Below are 24030 nucleotides of genomic sequence, written 5' to 3' on the forward strand. Positions count from 1 at the left end.
GCAAGAGTTGGAAATCATTTTAAAAATGTTGTCCACCTGGGAATGCCGTGCTGGCAATGGCGGGAGCCCCCCTTCGAGCTGACGGGAGTGGCCGGAAGGATTTGTTTTGCAGGCAAGGAGTCCCTTCAGCGGTACGGGAACGCCCTGGTGCAGTACACGAACAGGGATGGAATGTGACTGCGGGGCAGCCGCGGTTTACGGTACATTCCACCTTTTTTTCCCCCAAATAACATGTTTTTATTATTGCCCACACCCATCCATTATCAGCCGAGGCCGGGGCGGGAATTGTGTCCGCAATTTGGGAAATGTTGAAAGTTGAACTCTTCACGAGTATGTCAGTGTGTGCATTCCCTTTGGGCCGAAGGAAGGGTAGCTGCCCTCGTGCATCCACGTATGGCATCAATTATCGTGTGCCAAAACCCATATGGCGTTTCTGGGCGCACGCAAACACACACATAGCAGAATCAGGAATCTTGGTCCAGCAGAAAACAAAAAAAAATTAATAGTACACAAAATGGCCAGTTTCTGGTCCTCTGCCCACCAACCGGTTCGTCTTGGAAGGTAAAAAAGGACGATTCGGACACCGATGACGCACGACTCAAGTATGCACACCGTCCGTTATAATACCCTGGATGTACCCTGAGCACTCTCCCGAAAATCTGCTGCAGAGATGCGTTCAAAAGAGCCAACAAATGAAACGCTTTAGGAAAGTAACTAATTCCCGATCAAATGTTACACGTTTTAGTACGCAAAACCGGAGAAGTCTAGGGTAAGGCATTAAACTGGTAAACCGTTCCAATCTGTCTGACCTTCGACCTTTGACAAGTATTTGGACTTCAAATGCGCGTGTTTAAAACCGATGCCGATGGGATCACAGTCGTACACAACACTGACCCCAAACGCAACCGCGTTGACGGAATGTGAAACCCGTACTCCCAAACCTGATGACCTTTTCGCTTAAGCCCTCCGGGTCGGCGAAACCACAGGATGGATCTTATCGGCCTTTTTTCTATGGAGTCTCAAAGCAGTGGACTCTCTGGACTTGGAAGTTGACTGTGGACACCGGTGGTGGATGTTACAAAATATCATAAATTATCCCACCGAGAGCAAACACAAACAACCAAACCATCACTCACGGGGAGGTTGCACATAAGGGGGAACACATAAAAGGCTAATGGTTTTGCTCCCTTCGAAAGCCGGAGAAGCTGTTCCGCCGGCGGGAGGAGACTGGCGGTTGGGTGAAGGGAGATCTGGTCCCAAACAAATTCCCTCTTGGTCAGCGTGTACCAAGCCCAAGCCATCGTAGGTCACACCGACGACGCTGCGTCTAGATTGATTTCATAATTAAGGTCAGGTCTCGATTGATACCGGACCGAGCCGGAAACCTCGAAAAAGGCTCGTTGCGACGTGTTCAAGTCCAGCTTTTCAAATCCCCCAACGAAACGCCAGCCACACAAGATATGTGCGCACAGTGTGTTGCGTTTCCAAAACTGCATTCGAAGGGGCGCGCCTCGATTGCGATTGTGCGACGTTTTGCCCGTCGTGTGTGTGTGTGTATGCTCACGTACACTGTGAAACACACCGCGAGTATGTCGCCCTCTGACTGACCAACCACTCCTAGGGAGACCGGTTTTCCGTGGTCCAACCTGTGGTGTGCGGCGTGTCAGATAATCTCGTGTCGCCAAGACACCTGTCATCGCCAAGCCTGTAAGTCAACTGTCGTGTTTATTTTTCGTCTTAGCCAAAATGAACCAAGAGGAAACCTGAACCTTTTACTCTTCGGGGACCTTCTTAAGAGTTTTTGGGAATTAGAGTACTGAAAAATCTTGCAAAACTGTTCATCAACTGTTCATCTGTGTTTGGATAAACATAATATTTATCGTTCTTGCATGCAAGCCTGTAGTAAACTTGTAAAAAAAAATAGGTAAAAAATGGTAAAATGGGACCAAGAAAGTAAAACAAAAAAAGTCAAAAGTAGGTGAGCTTCTCAGCATCTTTACTCTACGCAAGGGGCTATACAAACGGGTTTCTTTTGCCACTGCTTAAACCTTTTTCGATCGGATACTTTGGCGCAGTAAGTGTGTCCAGTGCCCGCATAAGTACACCCATAAGCTACCTTAGATACTTGACCACAAATTTCTCTTCCCACGAGCGATTCTTCATTGTTTTCTTTACGCTCGTGCACAGAAGACATTCATACGCACACTCAGGCCGTCTGTAGCCGGTGTGGTTTCATCTTGCACAGACGAGAAAGCTTCATAAGTGAACGATTGAGTGCGGTGAATTTATTTCACCTCCCTCAAGGACATCCTGAGATGGTGCGCGCGCGCGTGTGTGTGTGTGTGTGGCTGAAGAGGATTTTTTGGTTTTTGCTATACGTTTGTTTTTCCAACGGATGGAAATCGACACCGCGCCCGCCAGAAGCCTCCCCACAAACGCCATTATGATTGCAATGAAAAGCGGCCGCAAGTACATATTTTGTGTGTACATTCTTTTCAACACCTCTTCACCATACACCATACACCCACACACACGTTTCCCATCGTAGAACGGCCCGGGGCGAGGGTTCCGGTGGTTCGGGCCGGGCGGGTTAAATTCACTTGTCCTTACGTAACACACGTCTAGCAGAGCATTATTATCGCACTTGTCTTTTCTTTTCTGCTTTTATTATCTTGCGTTTCATCTCTTTTTCATTCCACCGAAAGCAAAAGATCAATTACATGCTCTCCTCAGCATACGCGCGACGTCGTGCGAACTAACCCCTCCCAGGCTCCACCTGCTCCTCCAGCATTCAGCATCCCAAAATAATCCACCGACCTGCCGCCTACCACCTCCCGCAATCGCCGCCCACCCTCAACCTCAACAGGGGGTCTGTCTCTGTGGGAGAAAAGTAACCCCGGGGGCATGTGTGAATGTGTGTGGAAGTACACGTGGAACGGAGAGATTGAGAGCCCGGCCAGAGATGCCGCGAATGCCAAAGTTAACAGTTGGTGGAAAACCCCCGGCGGGTTGTGCGTTGGCCCGCTTCCACCGGCGGCCGGCAGCAGCAGGCATCGGCAGCATAAACATTGAACGGGCCACACAAAATGTTGTGCACGCTATGCTAGACGCGCTCGCCGTTCGTGTGAGAATTAAACTTTGTGATTTTGCTTCCCTCACCACGTTTTTGTAAGGAATGTTTGTGCCAAAGCGGCTGAGAACCGAAGGTGGTCGATGGGCAAACCTTTGAAATGAAGTACCGGCATAAAGGAATGGTAAGGTGGTGATGAGGGGGCGGGGGGGGGGGGGGTGAGGGGAAGCCAAGTGAACCTATAGTGAGTAACGGGAAGCCAGCCGCCGAGTGTAAACGCTGCCGAATGGCAAATGGCAACAAAGTTCACCCCAACAAGTCATCTTTACAACCTCCAACCACCGAAACGAGCCTGCCGAGAAGGGGGAGGGGGGACCATTAGGCTGGAGGAGGATGCTAAGATAGGAGGGGGAGGGAGGCTTTAACATTCATCGCCGGCGAGAGGTCAGCCTATCTGAGACCGGCAGAAGCACAGCTGCTTCTGGTGCGCCTTCACAAACATGCCTTATACACGCGCTGTCGATGGGAATGATGCCTTCGGAGGCATTAGGATTAGGGCGCCGGAGGGGGAATCCTGCGTGAGGGTCGGGTGTTGGCGTGTAGCGATTGAGCAACCGAACGGACCTAGGGGTCAGTCCAAGCCACCTGGAGTCGCGTTGCAGCATAATGAGGATGGCTTGATGGCTATCGTATGCGAATTATGCCTATGATACTTTGAGTCCGAATCGCGCCCCAGGAATCTCTAGATTTTTTGACGATCTTCCACCAAGGGATTTCTGATTTCTTCGTTGAGGGCTTTCCGGAGGATTTGCCTGATCTCACCGTCAATTGATGATCGCTCACATACATTGGAGATATCCTTAGCCCTTCCATACAACAACAAACTGAAAGTGTGGAATAAGGTCAAAAGCCGGCGTAGAAATGTTGTAGGCATTGGCTTCAGGGCGCATCATAAGGCCTTGTTGACCTAGTGTCTACAGGGGTATTCATAAAACAGTATGAAGCAACCTTACTAACGCTTTCGATGCAGCAACATTGTCTTCTGCCGATGATCCTCGTACTCTATGGGTCCGTACTCTATGAATTCTCTATGCAAAAACCTATGTTTTGTTAAAGATCGATGTGTAGAAACACATCAGAGATCGTTTCTACAAGTTCTCAACTAAAGATGGACGAAACATTTGTACATTTGAGGTCTGTTCCATACACCTTTACCGGTATCTTAAAATAGTCACCTGAGTCACAGCACAACAGTTCCAACAGACCAGCCTTCACCTCCCGGCATGAACCACCCCCACCATGCCGCACACTGCAGAAGGTGGCTCCGGAGGATAGGCTTGCTGGTCATAACCACCACCACACAACTATCACCAGCGGGCTGATGCTGCTTTGCATTTAAATGCCATTTAGCACCGAACCCATCGATCCATCGAGCCATCGACGGAAGGCTTAGGGTTAGTTGGACGAAACCATACAACAGTCTGCCGGGGCAGAGGCAAACCCCGTGCAGAGCCTGCACAAAGGCCAAAGGGTTCCATCTTCATCTCGCGTGTCCGAGAGCCCCCACATGTCCCTTTCTCACGAAGATGGGCACCGGAGATTACGAAAAATGCCTCTAAAACATTGTGCTCGGTCCAGATGCGTATGTTGCGCACGATTCGAACAGAGGTGAAACAGATGTTCAAGGATGGTGTAACGATAAGTTTGAAGAGCCCGCAGCTTAGCTGTGATTGTTGACTCGTAGGTACAATGTTTCAAACTCGAAACGGGTTAGCTTTGGTTATCGATGCGTCTCCATGCGGTTTGGAAACATTCTAGAACGTGTCTGTAAACCGGAACTTTGTCTGTCGATCCTCAACACGTTTGCCAAACACCTGCTGATAGCGTCTGATACTCTCAGACATAAGAAGGGAGATAGCGAACTTTGCACATTTATTTCCCCCCAAAAACGACACACCGCGACAGCAACTTCCATCTCCGGAATCCTGCTGCCGGCTTGCCACTGACCCATCATCACCACCGCCAGCTTTGGACCGGTTTTTTGGGGACTTTTTTTTCTCTTCAAATTAATATTTATCCTCTGCGTCACTGTTGCTCCCAGCCAGCTCTCAGGACTGATTGTTTAGTTCTCCCGACGCCGACGGTTTTCGGACCGGAGCGCGTTCAGGCGTTTGTCGTACGCACGTAGCGAAAACCCGTTTCACGAGCCGGCGTGGCCACCAGTAACACAACAACAACCGCCGACCGACCGGGCTGGCAGGTGATGATTGCCGGTTGGTTTTCCACTCCAAATTGAGCTTTGTGCCGTCTGATCGATCGGAGCGCAAAACTGGACGAAAAAAAGCCCCCTCAAGCGGCCTAATGGTGTGAATGTTTGCATAAACACTTCCCAGCATCTCACCATCCGAAAGGGGGGGTTTTTGGGCGAGTTTTTGATGTACCTTTCCTTACATCGTTTCGCACCTGCGGTTCACCCACCGAGGGAACGTCGTTTACGAAACGAGCTTTCATGGGGTACGAAATTCCGAAAAATTCACACATCCTCCTGAAATCACCCCCGAAAGGATGCGAAAGATGTCACGCAATGGTTGTGGAAGAACATCATACCCTTTGCCACCGGATTTCCTGTGCGGCATGAGAGAGAGAGAGGACACGATGGAGATGGTGACGGGAGAAACGTGAATTATATCACCCCGGTTTCCTTCCGTCAAAACGATCGTTGGCGGAAACACACCGGCACCGAAACAAGCAGCAGGAAGGAATACATTTCTCAATGTGTTATGTTTTTTCGTTTACCCTCCCGTTTTCTGTCCTTTTTTGCTCCTTAAGGAGTCACGAGGAGCACCTCTCGGCCCAGGGTCACACGGGGGGACTACTCGGTGGGTGAGATTTTTATTTAGCAAAAATGGGTTACGAAATATGGTAATGTTAGCGGAAAGGGAGGGTAGCATACACACAAAAAACCAAGTGTGTTCATGGAAATACTTAAGCTCCCTTGTGTGACATCTATTTCCTTTGATGGTTTTCTACTTTGCAAATGAAACAGAAATATTAAAGTAAATAACAGTTGCTCAATAATCCACGGAATCTATTCACCCACCAAGAAACGCAAAATAAATAGAACATTTTATTTGTAGTCCTTCTTAACCTTGCTTGATGTTTACCATATTTTGCCGACATGGTGAGGGGCAGCAGAATTTTGCACCGAACTTTTAACCCAACCCAACACGTCGCGTATGTCGGTTGATTGGGGTTTGCTTGGGACTCGGGAGGAAGGCGAACATCAAAAGCACATTCTAAACATTAGCATCACACTGGTCACTTGGTCAGCGCTAAACGAAACCCAACCCGGGCGGGAAAATAAATATCTCCGTTGTGCTGGTCAGGTCTTCCACTTGCCTTCCTTTTTATTCAAACCACGACAATGGACCGGCGGCCTGTCGCCTCAGCATGGAGTCCTCCCGAAGACCGGTGCGAGAAAAAATACGACACACATAAAGTGTTACCGGCGCGAGCGTCTGGTTTCGGAAGGCGGATGGAATGGTTCAAAAGTTACCGCATCCGGTCGCGTTCGTGGCATGTCCGTTCGCGTGCTGCGACACACACACACACGCGGGTGGTGTGGTTGAATGTGGCCGGGTAGGTTGGCAAGAACTAATGTGACAACCGCAAGGGCAATCCCCGTTCCGTTGCCTATATTGATCTGGTCAAGGTGGTTTATTTTTGCTTCGATTTGTTTTCGTTTGTCGGAGCCCGGGTACGGGGAACGGCGGTGTGATGAGGTATGGTTAAACACCGCCATTTACCGGTAGCTAAATAAATACATGTTCCGTTTGACCCGTTAGTAGGTGAGTTCTCTAAACATTGTTTATTTTTTTAATTCAGTTCCATTTAGAATGGATTCAGTGTTGTTTCTACAGAAGTGACCAACAGAGTTTCTGCTAACGAGACAAGTCATGATAAAAACACCACATCAACATGGCTTGCAATGTTAGAAATACTTCCCTATTTATTTAAAATAATGTAGGCAACTTTAGTTGAATTATCTCCGAACACACTCAAGTTCGTTTTATATCAAACCGATGATTAATTTATTATGCAAAACAAGGAAAAAAACAGACACCCTTTTTATTCTTCTTGGTGTAACTCTATAACTCCATCTCGGGTAAGAGAAACAAGTCACGAGGAGCTCCAAAGTGGACCGAGATATAGTTTACGTAATAAATCTCCTGTCACACCGTTCATGTGACACATGCCGGCAGACCAGGCCTCCAGGAGTGCATGTATTGCCATGACAATATGTGTGCACGCACGTACAATCCATCGATCGTAAATCCCAATAATTGGAGAATGTTTACTTTACGTTCAATAAACAACACTTAGGCCCTACTTCATCAATTGCATCCCTTGGAGGGCGTCTCGTTCTAGAAACGGGCCACAGATAAGCTGAGACCTGTCACTTAGTTGCAATACAACCACAGGACGTAAAGGGAAAGGGGGAAGAAATTGTCAATTATTTCACCCCGCCAGTGCATGACGGTTTGGGCGCGTGATTGTCTGATTACAGGATTTCGCCCGTGTAACACAACATTCGCCACCATCACCATTAAGCAATATGCCGCCGGACACGCGAAAGGGGGTGAAAATAAAGAGAAGAAAAAAAAACAGAGCCGAGGAGAAACCGCACCCCAGTTGAAGGTCACACCTTTCACTGGCCGGGCGCTGGTCAGGCGACAATCAGACAAGACACTCCGATCACCGCTCACCACGCTCGCGGACACGTCAACGCCGTCACCGCCGATGTAGGTCGGTTTTCTGGAAAAAAAATGGCAGCAAACGTTAGGGCTTAAGCTGTTGGAGCAGCCGTATAGAATCGTTTCGATTGGGATGACGCATCGGTTTTGGGGTCGTTACATATCGAAGATCCTTAAGCGGCATTCACTAACGATATGATTACGGTGGAGAACATGATTAAAGGCTTTAAACGCAGCTAAGATGTGAGAGATCTGACCTCTCGCGGAAGGTTCTTCACGCCTTAAATGTAGTTTAAGGACCACTACAACTTTAAGCACCTCTATAAACGCATAGGCAGGATTCCTCTTGTTTGATGAGTAGAGTTCCAACATCGTCCGGTTGGAAAGGACATTTGAATTCTTGCGACTTATACACTTCGCACCTGTTTCAACTGCGTTATGTCGCCGCAAATCTGCCACAGGTCGCCCTGCAGGTATGAAATATAGCCATGCTGGAACCGAGAACGAGACGCTGCAGTTCCCCGCACAATGCGCAATAAAATGGTGAAACATAATAAGAAGGGCACCACGAAGCCGAGACCCAATGGGCCAACACCTTCGGACGCGGCGGCATTCTTGTGCCGGGCCGTCCTATTGAAATTCGGGATCAATAATATGTACAGCAATTTACTTGACACACGCTGGCGAACCTAGGCGGCACGCAATCTGCATCATTTCCATCGCAAATGAACAAAACACTGGTGATGGCCGGGCTGGTGGTCATGGTGGTGATGGCGCTTCATATGTTATCCCCGTTTGCCGCTGCCGGGAGTCTCTGTGGGGCGGCGACATAAGGTGTCACACTTTCCATAGTTCAACAAATCAACAACGGCGCGTTTGAATGCCGCCCCGGGGCGTTTAAGGTGGCCTGGAGGTGTACCGGCTTTTTCGAACTTGTCCACCACGAGGAAAGGCCGCACAGTTGGAGGTCCCAGTCCGTCTGTCTCTTTCCCTCTCCATTGCTTCCCATCCCATGTGGCACGTTCTTGTGCAGACGTGCATCGCCAACGAACAAGTGCGAAACGGCATATGCAGATGAAGCACCTATGCAACTGCAACGGACCAAACATTAAAGACACCAAAGGTGAGATGGGAGTACGAGTGGAAAAAGCTGGTCCATAAACCACGCACCCGCGACGCTGTGACTCCCAACCAGCCCCGGTTGTTGTGTTCTTCTCACAATAATATAACGATACTAATACGCGGCGTAACGTGAGGTGCGCGAAACTGAGCCGAAGCAATAATGGTAATGCCAGCCATTCTGCCGCACATTCAGTCCAACACCCTGGAGTCCCGGGTTTCGTTCGGATAATAAATTTCCTCCACCGGGGTGGTCCAACCATAGGCCGCGTAGTCGCACGCCACGCAATGGGGAGCCAGAGGGGCAGGTGTGCTGGGTCACAACCACTGCACAAACGCCGGGTAGCAATTTCTTAGCGAAAGAACTGTTGCGAAAAACCTGGGCGCCACGCCGAGCGCTTTGTGATCAATAGCATTCCCCCGCCCGTCGCCCATAGAGGAACCGTGAGAGCTGGAGAACAAAAATCTAAACATCGATACGTTCGTGAACATGTTGTTGGTGAACTGGCGCCGAATGATGGATTACAATGCAACAGTGAAACGTAGTGTGTGGTGCCGACCAGGGATGAAGAAAGTTAATGATTCGATCGAACAGTAACAACTGTAACATCAAGCGATTAGACGCCCACCCTCCGCTCCAGGTCGGATCAGTTTTGCACGAGAATTTCAACATTTTGTGCTTGGAACCATTTTCCCATCGTCAATCATAATGCGTCTCCATCACATCAAAGCAATGAAGAAATGATTTTCGATTACGAAGAATGAGATCCATTTTGTAACAAATGAAGAACCCACAAGGGGAAAAGGAAATTTCAAGCTCGCTAGATTTTTTTTAATTGTGCAGCTTTTCTTTTTCGTGTCTTTTGGAACCTTCAACTGCATCTATCGTTCCAGCCATGCTTTATTCAAGATAAGGTACCCGCAGTGGAGGATTTACACTCATGACGGCCCTAAAAAAATGAACACGGCCCCTAAGCAATACCGTAAAAAAATATTTGAATTTTCGTCTAAGTTGTTAGCTATTATCTTAGCTTTTCCTTTAATACAGCAATCAACAAAACTCCTCGAAGTTTGATTTCATCAATTTTGTCTAACAACTCTTATTCAATAAATAAATCAGATTCAATATACAATTTTACTTCCCCCATTAGGCTCCGCATAAAGTTTTAGAGGGAACAGCGATTTTTATTTAGAATGATAAGCTACCTTTAAAATGTACGGCAACATCTAACAGGATATGTCAAAATCGCATTGCTTGAAATTAGTTAGATGAAACTGTGATATTTTTCAACGCATTATTTTCATGATTTTGTTATGGTCCTTAGCATTCATTTTTATAGGATACAGTAAAATCATCCTTATTGAAAGATTGACCACGTTTCAATTTATTACCTATCGACCACCATGGAAGATTGATCAATTTTATAAAATATTTGTTTAAGTATAAATCTTAAGAATTTGGCCCTTGGAGGTACGGGCCCCCCGCGGTCGCTCAGTCCGTGCATCGTTAAATTCGCCACTGGGCATCCGTTTAAGCAAATTCGGTATACCTTACAGGAACCCCATATTGTTAAGACAATTTAATGGGATAGGATGTTTCGCGTACGATGCGTAACGAAACATCATAACAGCGAAAAGTTGGATCAAAAGTAATTAAAAATATTATGTGCCAAGGTTAGTTCGAAAATATCCTTCACTCCTGATATGCCCCTTCGCTCCAAAAATTTTACTATTTCCAAACAACACTGTGAGACTTGATACAAAGCGGTCGAGCTTCGGCCAACCCGGTGTGTGCGTGAAATGTGTGAATTATTAGTTTGTGTGTTCCGTGATTCCCCTTGAATTTCGGGGATAAACTATCCGCCGATCTTCTTTCGCAATATGAAAATTAGCGTGCTTTGGTGTATCAAAGAGAAGCTACAAAAAAAAGGCTCGATCGTTGATCGTGGTTGATAAATTATCATCTCTTCTCCTCCAAGCAACAGCCCATTCATGCATGCAATTGTGACCGACTGTGTACGTGCTCGTAAGTCTGCATTTGGTGTCGAAAATATCTAACCTATGATTAAAACCGGTGGGTCACAACAAAACAACATAAAACCGGTGTTTGTGGTAAGAAAAATCGCAAGAAAACCTCCGTCCCTCTTTCTCTGTGTAACTCTGTGTGTGCGGTAATGTTTACAACATACGCCCGAACAACAGCACGAAACCGCGAGGTGGTTCGTACCGACGGTTCACGAAAGTGTACGGACTTCCACGGCGGGAGCCACGTTCAAGGTGTTCAACAACTTGGCAGTACCTGGACGGACCGGCCACCGATGGGGTGACCATTTTGTGCCTCAGAAAAAGCCGCTCAACTCAGCTGTTTAGTTTGCCACCCGACTGTCCACAAGGGCCAGGTGTAAAGTGTGGTACAACTCAATTTTCAATTGCTGCGATACAAACCGGTTGCACTGAGGAAATAAGTGAAAAGGGCATCGGAAGAGACCAAGAGTTTTAGAACCATTTTCATTTGTTTTGAAAGTGCGTCTTATCGATTTTCGTTCTTCTCCTTCAGATTGGCGAGCTACAAACGCAGGCGGGTCAGTGTTACAAGTGCAGTGTTGAGACGAGGTGCAAGCGGCGGAAACTAGTTTAAGGTGCAATTTTTAATGAGTAACCCAAGTGTGCCATCCTTGACGAACCAAGCGGCCATCGAAGACATTCTGCTGACGTGCCGATCGCGGTAAACACCGGCAGCAACCGAACCGAAGCGACCGAAGCGTGCAACATGTATCCACCGATATTAGTGTTAGTGCTAGCGTTAGTGTCCATCTCCCGCCAGACGTCGGCGCTGGAGCTGCAGGAGGATGACGTCCGCGAGGGCGACAGCTACTCTAGTCCGTACGTGGTCAGCACGGTCGGCAGTTCGGCCACCGGGAACCTGCTGGCATACGGCAGCACCGGTCTGGTGCTGGACGAGCCGGCTACCGTACCCGGCGATACGGTCACGGGAATCGGAGCGTCCTCGGAGATGCAACCGCCGAGCGAGGCGATGGAAAGTGTCTACTATCAACCGCACCTTCACGTGGAGAAACCGTCGAGCAGCGAGGAAGAAGGACGGGGAAGTTATGGTGGTGAAACCGGGGGCTATAACAGCTCGGAGGTCAGCGGAGGGAGCAGCGTGGAGCAGTATCTAACCACCAGCGCCATGGCGATGGACTACGGCACTGGGTCACTGGCGCCCTCGTCAGTGGAACGGAACGATAGTTCCGAGCAGCAGGCGAACGTGTTCACCGACAACGAGGCACGGGCAAGCGTCCCACAAGCGTTCGTGAGTGAACAGGAGGAGGACGGCGAGGTGGGCGAGGAGAACCGGATGCCACCGTACCATCGGGTGGTGCACCCTGGCCGAGAGGAACCACCGGCTATTGGCAGCCGTGCGCTCGAGCGTCACCACAACCACGGGCAGCCGGATCTACCCTCGGACACCACTAACCTACTCTACAACGGAGCCGACAACGGTGACACGGGGAACGTCTCAAACGACAGCTCCGAACATCCCGCACCTGCGGTATCCCGATCCGGCGTGGAGAACAGCGTCGAGGACACGCAGGAGGATGACATTCTGCAGCTCGCGACAACAACCAGTGTGTCGCCGGCATCGGCCCCGTTTGCCGGAACCAGTCCCGACCAGGAAGGGAACGTGGACCTTCCGCCCGGGGTAAACCCAGCCCACCGTCCCACCAAACCATCCACCACAGGGGTTGGCATTGACGAGAGCAAGTTGTCGAAGCCGGAACTTCTGGCGCAGCTTATCGCGGACAAGAACCTCCGTATGCCGATCGCATTCCTGGTGGACACGCTGAATGACTCGCTCGCGCTCACCAAGAAGGTACTGGAGGCATCGCTGGCACCAAAATCGCCCCTGGACGCGATTCTGCTACGCTACAACAGCACCGGTAAGTTACTCTCCCTCATGAAATACTCTTCTCCTCGCTGTCGAGAATTCAACTCCAAACCACGGTAGGTCGTCCGTCACGTACCTCTAGAGACAGAAGATTGGAGACGCATTTGGTAAGGCTCACGTACCAAGACTGGCATCGCGGCACGATAGCATAACAACGCTGCCACACACAGAAACACGGGTTTTGTTTGCAAATTACCTCACGAACCTGCAGCGAAGTTTATATTCCAAAAAACGTGCTGCCCCAAACCGCTCTGGATGTTGTGACTGGAGACCTTGACGTTTGGAGTTCCGCGTAGGAGTTCACCTTCAAAGAACAAGAAGTAGAAGAGAAGGAAAAGGGAAATGGTGTTCAACGTGTTTTTTTTTTTGCCCTTCCCTTTTCGAACCCTTTTCGGCAGGGATCTCCAAGTCGGTTAGCTTCCGCAACACGAAAAGCCTGATGGAAGCGATCAACTTGCTGCAGCCGAGCTACGACCGAGGCGGAAGCGAGTACTACAACATCATGCGCACCTCCCAGGAGATACCGTACGACAGTGCCATCTTTCTGGCCACGAGCAGGGCAACCACCGACGCGAACCTATCCCGCATGACGGCCCTAACGTTGCTCAAGAAAAGGATTCGGGTAAGAGCGCACCGAACTTAATCGTGAGGGAAGTACGTTAATCATCCCATCCTCCCCGTAGCTTTATGTAATCTGGTTCGGCGAGGAGCTGATGGATAGTAAGCAACAGTTGGACCAACCGGCAACCAACCAAACAGCCCTACACGACCTCGCGCACAAGACCGGTGGAAGGGTAATACACTTCGAGGTCGATCGGTACTTTGGCAGCAACCCGCTCCTGGTAAGTCCGATCACAAGCTTCCAAATCCTTTAGCATATTACAATGGACCACTCTTCTCTCATCTGCAGACGACGCTCATAGCCGAGCACGAACTTCACGGTTCCCAGAACATTCCGATCGGTGTCGGAGAAGGCGTGAACAGTTTGTACTTCAAACTACAGGGCCACGTGGACCAGGCCACCTTAGAGACTCCCAACGGTGACTAAATACACATACACACTTCTCATGCACTTCCGAAATGAAGCGAACCCGTTTCATTCGTCCCGCCAGTCCTTCCATTTGTTATAAGTCGCTCATTCTTGTCTACCTAAGATGACCATCATTTACACACACACACAAACACAGAAACTCATACACCCGTTGCCTCCTGGCGACACTCTCCATCATGCTCCTCATTCGTGGGCCTCTTGCGTGCTGATGGTGACCCTACTGCTTATGGTTGACTGTTCCGTGGCTGTTGTGAACCATTGGGTATAACTTTTCCCACTATTAATACAAGGCAACATAAAAGAGAAACTTCTCAGATCCCTCCTCCCTCACCCCGTGTTTTTCGCAGTCTTATGATTTATGTTCTTCGGCAATAAGATGAATAGATACAACCGTGAGACGAACCCGTATAGCACCAGAAAGAATGGACCACAAGCAGATACTACGAGCGAGTGATCAACGTATCTGATCTGCGTGCAGAACACCTCAGCAAGAAAATATCCTTGAAGGAGATCGTTCTCTTTGCCGAGATCGCCGAACCAACCGATTCAGTCGAATCGGTTTCGTTTGGCACCGTGGTGAGATTGGGGAAATCGTATGCAAGTTGTACCGTACTTGCACGCAACTAGCTCACCCTTTTCGCCGCTCGTGTTTGGGGCGAAAAGGCGAATTCGTATCGAGAAATTTTTTGAAAAATTGAATACGGGGCCATTTACTTTTTATTCCGTGTATAACGACCTCCCAAAAAGAAAAGTTCAATGTTTATGAAAAACTAGAAATTTTTTTTAATAACTTTCATCACTTGTAAACAATGTTATATCTGTTTTAACCTCCACTCTATGATCGAATCGAAAAGTTACTACCCGTGTATAAAGGCCCCCTTAATTGGACTTTCATCATTTTTGAACTAAAAGGGAATCGTAATACACGGAAAAATACGGTATATGAAGATCTTTCTTTGGAGGTCATTGAATCGGTTCGTGGCCATACACGGGTCCCTGTTCGTGTCTGTACACGTCGGATGCGGGTGTGTTGGTGCACAGAATGCAAATGTATTCGTCACCCGGTTCGTTCGCTAGTAGAAAAACTAGAAAACACTCCACGAGTTTGAAAACATCGCATGGAACGTTTGGAGCTGCATCATTTGCGTTTCTGTCCTCGGGACGCGATTTCCAATTCGGTTTTAAGTACAAATTCTTTATTCGTTAAGGCAACCGTATGGAAGTAAATCAAACGTGCCCGTTACTAGTGCAGTTATGAAGAGGAAAAGAGCAGCGATGTTTTTTTTTGTTGATCAGCCAATTCGATGATTGGCATAATTCGACATAAGTAAGGATTCAGTTAACGAAACGAAACTTGGTTCAATTTTCCCTTTTCTATCGATCTATCTGCTGCAGTGTGCTGTAGACTTTTTAAATCAATTTTCAAAGGAAACAATAAAACAGGCTAGACACTTTTCTCCCTTCATCTTGATCATTACCACCGACGATTACCGAGAAGAACAAACGACCTACAAACGAAGAACAACAACAAATCCTTTAGAATTAAGCCAACTACTTTACGTGTTAACATTATTGATTGAATATGTTGTTGTATATAATTGATATGAAAAGAATAAGAAACAATCTCATCCCTACTATATATCATGAATTTCATTCTGGTTTTATGTTTATGTATATTATACATCTTTGTGTGTGTGTGTGTCCACTTTGTTCAACCTACAACCGTCGATGTCCTTTCGCTAACACAATGCAAAACTCTAATGATGCTTTACCTTGTCCTTTCGGGAAGGTGTTCCTGGGCCACTATCGTTATCTTTTAATTCATGGTGAGTTGTTACAGCATAATGTTTCCGAAACAAAAATCATATGTCATTATCTTCTGCCTTCCCTATCATCAGCGTTTTGCTACTTGTAATTCATTTCTGTCGTTGCCAAAAAATTCATACTTATCCCAACCTTGAACTTGAATGGTAGGGGTAAATACGTAATTGTTTTAAATATATAATTCTGCTTTAGACATAATCGAGTGCCATGAATTGCACTATGTTCGCTATGAGGTAAGTAAAGCCGGTTCGGTTACGTACTCGGTAGACGCGCCGGCAGTCCAAAATAGTTCAGATTTCTGCCGGCATCCCCGCTACGATGTCCGCTGTCTTAGTGTTCCGCGTCGTCCGTAACCTTGAGGGCCATATGACGCGGCGATTGCGCACTTGCGAACAAAACAGGTTCTACACGTGTTAGGATCGCTCAAGGAACAAACACACCTTTACTCCAAAACGCAGAATAATGCCAATCGGTGCCGTTTATTGGTGGAAAAATTTGTTTCCAAAACTCACTCAAGAAAACCATTCAAACCCACAGCCTTTCGATTGGAGAACGTCACACACAATTTCATCGAACATGAATAATCAACCCCGTTGCTATCATGGCATCGCCGAGAATCAAAACACACATTTCTCGTGCATTCTCATGCCGAGAGTCAACGACAAAGTTGGCGCAGGGGACGTCTTCCCCGCCGAAACATTCAACGCCAATAACTTGCAAATTTCCACGTCAGATGGTTTTTGTTGACTCTCTCGCACCCTTCACACTCACACTGCGGTTAGTTTTTCACGTCGATTTCACTAACTGGCGGAGAAAAGTCGCTTCTTCTTACGTTGCTTAGCTACGCAACATTCAAATGCGATGACTAACAAATAATGCGTCTCCACTCGAAACCCAATCGGGGTTTTCTTTTGGTGGCCACGGAACAGTTGACCACTAATTTACACAGTTCCAAAGTTCAACTTCAATGCACCGGGAAACGGGATATAACGAGCAATATAAATAAACCACACTATGCTTACCGTTGTTATTTGCGGAGAATTTTCTATCTATGATAAACTGCAATGCTGCTTCGAATCGTTTAATTACTTCTGTTTGATCGCCAAACCGTTCCCGCTACACTTTCCTAAGCACAGGATTAAAACCAAATGAACTAGTAATGTAACTAATTTCGCTTGCCGTTTCGATGAAAATGACGGAAGGATTTTTCCAACCTTCTAGCACTCTCACACTACAAAGGCCACTGAGATGTTTGCCGTCGCGTGTACGATTTGGACCGTTTCACGCGATAGAGAGCGCGCGAGAGAAGAGATGACGTCACCCTTAGCCACGGTGCCGTATAATGGGGAACCAAAACAAAAATCGCACCATCTGCGCAGGTGCCGGCATGCACAACCTGATCGAAATCACTAGCACTTTACTTCGATAGTGGGGAGATAAAGTAGTAGCAAGCCAATGTCATCGACCGTACAAAAAATAGTGGATTTTATCGTACAGCATAGTTTTGCAACAATTTTGTCTTGGTCGGTCGATGGCCTGCGAAATTTCAACTGTTTCGGGCAGACGCGCCTCACTCACAAGCCACTAAAAAGCACGGAACCGTGACTGGGACGATGGTTTCAACTCAGGCTAACGGAATGAATGCACGCAGTAGTAACGTCCGAAGCCGTTCAACAGCGGCGGTGCAATCGCGTTGGAAACATTTTTCGACGGCATGGAAAGTGAAATTTCCGATGGGTCGTCGCCGTGGATACCGTTTGCTAGTCGAGGTGGTGGGGTAACGCTAATTCACTTTCCCTTTCTCCCACGCATTGATACTCCACTCTATTTGGATAAGTTACGTTTTTGGCGAGAAGATTAAAGACTATAGAAGGAAACGAAAAGAAATTAAAATATGCATTTTAACGACAATTTTGAATCATTGAAGCAATTTTGAATAAGGACGCAAATTCGGTTTATTTTTGTCAAAAAGTGCTCACTGTAGCTTTTTTCGAAACAGGATACCAAACCAAAAAGGGCACAGGTTGCTTTAATTTCCTGGAAGATCTAACCACAACATCCGGTAACACAATCCCACGGAAGTAAAAAGATAATCTGTTCCCTCTCATTTGTTCCCAGTTCGCCATCAACTAGCAACTTGGTATAATTAGAGGGTATCTCTCTTGTATCCAAACATTGTATTCGCTGGAGATTGACTTGGACCATAATTAGGTCAGAAGAGTGGACCGTGCATGTAAAAGAAAGAACGTAGAAAACGAACAACGGGAGGGAGCGAAAGAGATCGTAATGGTTTCTTTGTATCTTAATTTAATTGAATTCGTAGGATACATGCACTTTATATAATGATTTATCGCAGGTTCTTCACTATCAAGTTAACAGCTGGTGCTGTTGGAAGAGTTTTCCCTTCTAATCAACAAACCACCAACAAACACCACAACGCCCTTTAAAACCCCCGATGTAAACAGAACTCTCGATTCTTTCTCCCTCTGTTCATATTTCTCTCGTCTCTCATTTCTTTCTCTTCAAAGAAAAAGCCAACCCCTAAAACATGTTAGTTTTCTCTCGCACCTCATTATGCTCCCCTAACACGCAGCATAATGCTCCCCTCTAAAGCATAACATTCTCTGCTCACACATAAACATGCGCACACGCATCGTGTGTATTCCGCAGATCCAGATCATTCCACCCGTTTCCCTCATTTCCCCACGGGTTCCTCACCCTGAAGTTACAGGGAAGCCGTAAACAAAACCAGCTGTTTTATCCCAAAGCTAAGTTGCTAGCACAAACGGACGAAAGGAACTGGACGGCTCGGACGTAAATAAACAGTCCCCTCGCCCCACCACCGGACCCTTGGGATACCCACTGGGTTGGAAAAGCTTCACCATAAATTACTTTCCCTCTTCCATTCTTGTCTTTTCCACACCTCCCTTTTATTACGCATTTTGTTTTGTAAAGGTTTTCGTTTCGCCGTTTGTTTTGTGTCTGTTTACGTCTGGAGCAACCGAAAGGGAGCCAAAGAAGCGCACCACTTCGAAGGAGGCCGTCAAAGGGAATCACGGATATGCATGCTTTAGAGTTAAAATGTGTATAATCTCATTGCTATGATCACTTGCAAACAGATAACGATACATAAATCACGTTGCTTCACTGGAGTTTACTGTGTACTGTTTACTAAACCAATTTTATTTTAATCAATTTAACAAAATACCAACTGTAGCCAACGTATTATAGAACTTAATGCATGGCTTTTCTTTTTGACTTGAAATTTGCAAATAGGCTCCCTTATAGATTTGCTAGACGGTGCCGAGAGTCAGCAGAAACCCCCCTCCGCCGAAGGGCCTGCCGGCCGGAAAATCCAACGACCTCTCGACATCGCGACGATGCCACCGCTGTCGTGGTACACGCTGAACCGGACGCAACCCGGACCGTATCGATTGCGCCTGTATACGTCCAACCCCTCCACGCCGTACGGAGTCACCGTCAAATCTTCGCCACTCTTTTGGCACGGGAACCAACACGGTACGTACAGACGGCGTCAATACGAGTGTTCGAACCGCGTAATCCAACACAAATACCACCCGGACAAACAATCAGCCAGCTATCATCCCTCCAATCCACGCGGGGACGACGGCGCCATGCGGCGAACGAAGGTCATCCTGCATGCGTCATAATTCGTATTCACGCTGACAGGCGAAGGGCCGGAATGACGTGGTTCAAGGGGGGGACACAAACACACGCTGAACATGAATCTGTGTTGCTAGCATCTGGAAGCGAATTTGTACGATCCACCACCGGTTTGACGTGTGAACCCTTCAATCTTTCCGTCCGTGGATCGTTGATAAGGCGAAAAAATGCGCGACTTTTCCACCCGAATCGATCGTTCCGCCCCGGGGGTCAGATAGGACGACCGTACCGAGGAAAATGCGAAATAACACACCGCAGCAACAATGTTACAACATTTTCACCCGTGTCCATGCTTCAGTGCCTTCCCAGGGCAGGCAGGGAGGAAGGCGGGGTGGCCACAAGCGAACACAACAGAGAGTAAACAATCTCTGATTAGGTCAGATCACACCGCATCAATAAACACCCCATCGATTAGGGGTGAAGGTGTTTTTGCTGATGTTTTGCACTCTTGCGGGTTGGACAACATGTTTGGTTTTGTGAGTCATGGCGATGCTATTACTGGGCTATCATTCATCAATTTGTGACAACCTGATGCGCACGTTGGGAAAATGGCCACCTCAAATTAACCTACAATCTTAGAAAACTCCAGCGAAAACCGTCATCACGCGAATAACACTTTTCATTTCGATTCTTCTACGTTTTGGGTAACAGCAACTAACCTTCTCTAACACTCCACAGGCAGACACAAAGGACGCGGTTAGGTTATCACCCCAGTGGAAACCCTACGAATGCGCAACCGAATAACGACTTTATACGACCCGCGGAAGAGCGATGCGCGCTTGACAAGATCCGTTTCGTTACGTTCCGTTCCGTCCCGTTACTTTCGAACGACTGACGAAAGATCGAGCGCGCGATCCGGTCGGCGGGCTTTTTTTGTTTTTTGCTCCGCTGTCCTATGCTGCTATACACCCGGACCAAGCCCCCGGGGGCGCGGATCATCGCCACAGCCACCAAACAGTGGTGGAGGCAAACGGCGGCGTTAGAGTGTGTGAACGGTAGGCGCATGGCGGTTGTATGTGTACGATGCCATGTGCTGCATACGTCGTGTGTAGGATTGGAAGTTTGCTGGGTGAAATTGATAGGCGGTTGATTTGGAACCCCGGAAGGGGCTGGCAGTATGGGCGGCCAAAGGGCGGATAAAGAACTATAAACCTGGTAGCCATGGTTTGACCTCAATAGAATTATGGTTACGCATCATATTCAAATGTTTATGCGCCATTGAGGAAGCATTTTGTAAACAGCCATGTGTTTGCAATGGTAAAGTGTTTATTAAATTTGAACATCGACACCGGCGCGATGAAACCACATCTTGCACGTGCCATGTAATGAAATAACAAAGAGTGGAATAATAACGAACGCTTTTGCTTTTCCTCAAAAAACAATAACAAATAAAAATTCTAGAAAATAATATTATAAATTTCATAAATCAACTAAATCCAAAGTAAGATGCTTATGTTGCTCACTCAACCAACTCATTTGAAAAGTCATCGTTAATGTTACGGGTTCCAATCGTCGAGAAATAAGTTACACTTCGAGGCGGAATAGTTTTTGGACAAAAATTTGCAATTAAATCGCATAAAGTGTGATAAAGGTCAAAGCAAGTTGGTTGCGAAATGATACGGAAAATTGAGTATGAATTTAGTTCCTTATATTTGAGTTCCTATTCACGCTCCTTGTTCATTTCCCTGGCACATAGTGGAAATAAACTATTGGAAACAAATACAAACGTTTTCTGCGCACCACATAATTACTATTGCATCAGATCTGTGGAACAGCCTCTCTGTTCCTACTCCATTTAATGCTGTCCGATCTCCACTTTTACGGGTAAATGAGAATGACCAATACAGTCGGAAGTGAGTCAACAGAAGGACAAAGGGATTGTGGACAATCAAAAAGAAGGCAAGCATAGAAACAACAATCATACGCCACCGGTCCGCAGCTGCTTTCCCTTGTTGGAAAGAGTGACCTTTGCCCCGGTTAAGATTGTGTTGGGGAAGAAATTGGCATTGGCAGCCGGTGAATCATCCGGGAAGGGAGTTTAATTCTGAGAAGCAACTGTATAGCACTTGTATTTATACTTTAATTATCTCCATTTCATTCAATCTTCCCCGAAGATGGAGCGTATCCAGCCTCTACCCAGGAACGATGGGAAGAAGACGATGTCGAGCTGCTAAGTAATAATCTCGGAGGAGATTCAAAGTTTGCTTCAACAGGCAGGTAAATAAAACTTAAATTATATTGTGTTCATGGGGATACATTTTTACATACTTTCATGTTTCACCCAACAACAAAAGCTCCAAACTACCGAGGGCTAGCGGTAACGGCGAGGAGCATAGGTTCGCTCGCCAAACCGAGCTGACCGACGAGGACAGTGGGATCATCAGTGGCCGCGCCTCGATCCAGGCCATCACCAAGGTGGACGTCGGCGTAAACTCACAGCTGATCGGTTCCCGTGGACAGACGTTGCAACTGTACTTCGAAGTGACCAACTATCGGCAGACGCCTATAACGTACTTTTTCCGCGTGACCGATGAGCTGGCCTTCCTGCGTTCGCTTAACCCGGGACAGTAAGTGTCATAAGGGAATGTCCGTTTAATACAATTGTGGTAGCATCATCCATTCATTTGGTTCGTTCTCTCGCCATTTCCCGTAGGGCCACATTAAACCCCGGCCAGTCGGTAAACGTGGTCGTGACACTGATTGTGGCACCAACGGCCGAGGTCGGCAGCCGGGATAAGGTGACCTTCTCGACGACCGGCGTTGACCAAGTGGCGCAGGCCGCTTGGGTGACGGTATCCGATTCGGCGGGGCTGGCTGACACCACCCGGCCCTCCCTGTGGTACACCTACTCGAGCCGCTGCGAGGGTCGCTCGACACCGGCCACCTGCACCGGTGCCTTCTGGACACTCGAGGTGACGGCACGCGACTACGAAACGGGCCTGATGCGCATCTCCTCGAGTCCAGTTGGGTTGATCTACAAAACGCCGTTCACGGCCGGTACCAGGGACGAGGTGCGGGCCAGCTACACCGCCTCCTGCTGCCAACCACGTGTCACCGTCACCGCGTACGACGTTAGCCGAAACGTGCGCAGCCTCAACCTGGACGTGACGGACATTTGGCTGAACGAGGCAGGTATTGCGGCCGTTGTGCTCGGAGTACTGCTGTTCATTGCGCTTATCATACTGCTGATCCTGCTCATCCGGTACTGCATCCGAAAACGGCGGCAATCCAAGGATTTGCCAATCTACCGGGGTGGTGAACCGCTCGGCACGCGGCGGACAAAATGATCCGCTCTGGGGCGGAAATGCATCAGAAAATATTTCATCTTCGTTTGTAAGCCTTCCTCGCGCCATAGTTTTTAAGACAACTAACCATCTAAGTCCTCTTTAATATGGATAGTCATACCAAAAGCGCCCTCTAATATCGCGAGCAAAATAAATATCGTTTACCTTTTAAAGGATTGAGTTTTAAAAAAGTGTTTCTCTATCTTAAAACTTTTTACATGCGAGAAGGTTTTCCATAATATTGCGCTGGATTGCTGTGTTCTGTTTTCAACAATTCGACGGAGAAAGTAAAAGTATTCACTTTCCGTTCTTGCCATTTCCCGCTACCATGCGCTACACTAACCTGTTGATTCCGCCAAAGGATCCTTGGTAAAAGCGGGCAGTGGGGCCGCCGGCTGGAGTACGGCCACCGGTGCAAAGTCGTCCAGTGTCAACCCGGTTACCTGGGAGCTCAACAGTGGATTCTTTATCACCGGGAGTTTCCGTGACGTGTCACTTTTTGCATTATCGCCAGGCACATGGGAAGCCATTGTACTACCGCTGCCGACACGTACACACAACAACGAGCTCGAGCCACAAAAATGCACCTGTTTACTGTAGTTCCACTATCAGAATTCCTTGCGCTCTTTATGAACTTCAATATATTGGTTTGGTGGTTTTGAGAAACGGAGTTGGAAAGTTTGTTCGCAAACAATACGAAACTCTTTTCCGTCGCGGTTCTTTTTTTAAGGATGTTCACGTTCAACACAACGACAATGCACACACAACACACTAGGAGGGAACGGTCCACTTGGGAGTGGTGACCCCAAAACACTTTCTCCAAACTTGGCACAACCGGATTGATTAGATGATGAGGTGTTTTTAGGATGCTGGTTGATATCAATCGGCGGATACAGTAGCGCTACACAGCAAACGATTTGTACAAATTGATCGAGCAGAGAAAAACTAAAGGAAAACACATCTAGCTGCCTAGGAAAAACTAGTCAAAGGGTTCTGTTACACAGAAAAACAATAGGAAACGAGCACGAATGGTACGCTATTTGTTAATTCCAATCGTTTTCGGACGGGTTGGCAAAAATCCCACGAAATCGTATTTCTAGTCGTCAACACCGTGGACTGATATGTCAAACATTTGTTTGACGCACGTCAACTGGATGGCTGCGTACATTCTATCAGAGGAAAACCCAGAGTACGCAGCGATATTTAAAAAAAAAATTATGAAAAATACAACCCAGAGTACGCAGCGATATTTTAAAAAAAATTATGAAAAATACAAGTCAACTTCGTATCCCAGA

At 47.5% G+C, this 24030-nt stretch overlaps 1 protein-coding gene across 1 annotated transcript in view; it reads right to left on the reverse strand.

Moving 5' to 3' along the window:
• Positions 1-23265, reverse strand: part of LOC131284607 (uncharacterized) — a 42040-nt gene extending 18775 nt beyond the window's left edge. Inside the window, exon 1 of the mRNA XM_058313470.1 lies at positions 23079-23265. Within this exon, the coding sequence (XP_058169453.1) occupies positions 23079-23265 (187 nt within the window). The remainder of the gene's footprint in view (positions 1-23078) is intronic.
• Positions 23266-24030: the final 765 nt, after the last annotated feature.

The sequence above is a fragment of the Anopheles ziemanni genome, chromosome 3 (genome assembly GCF_943734765.1).
Source record: "Anopheles ziemanni chromosome 3, idAnoZiCoDA_A2_x.2, whole genome shotgun sequence".
Lineage (NCBI taxonomy): Eukaryota > Metazoa > Arthropoda > Insecta > Diptera > Culicidae > Anopheles > Anopheles ziemanni.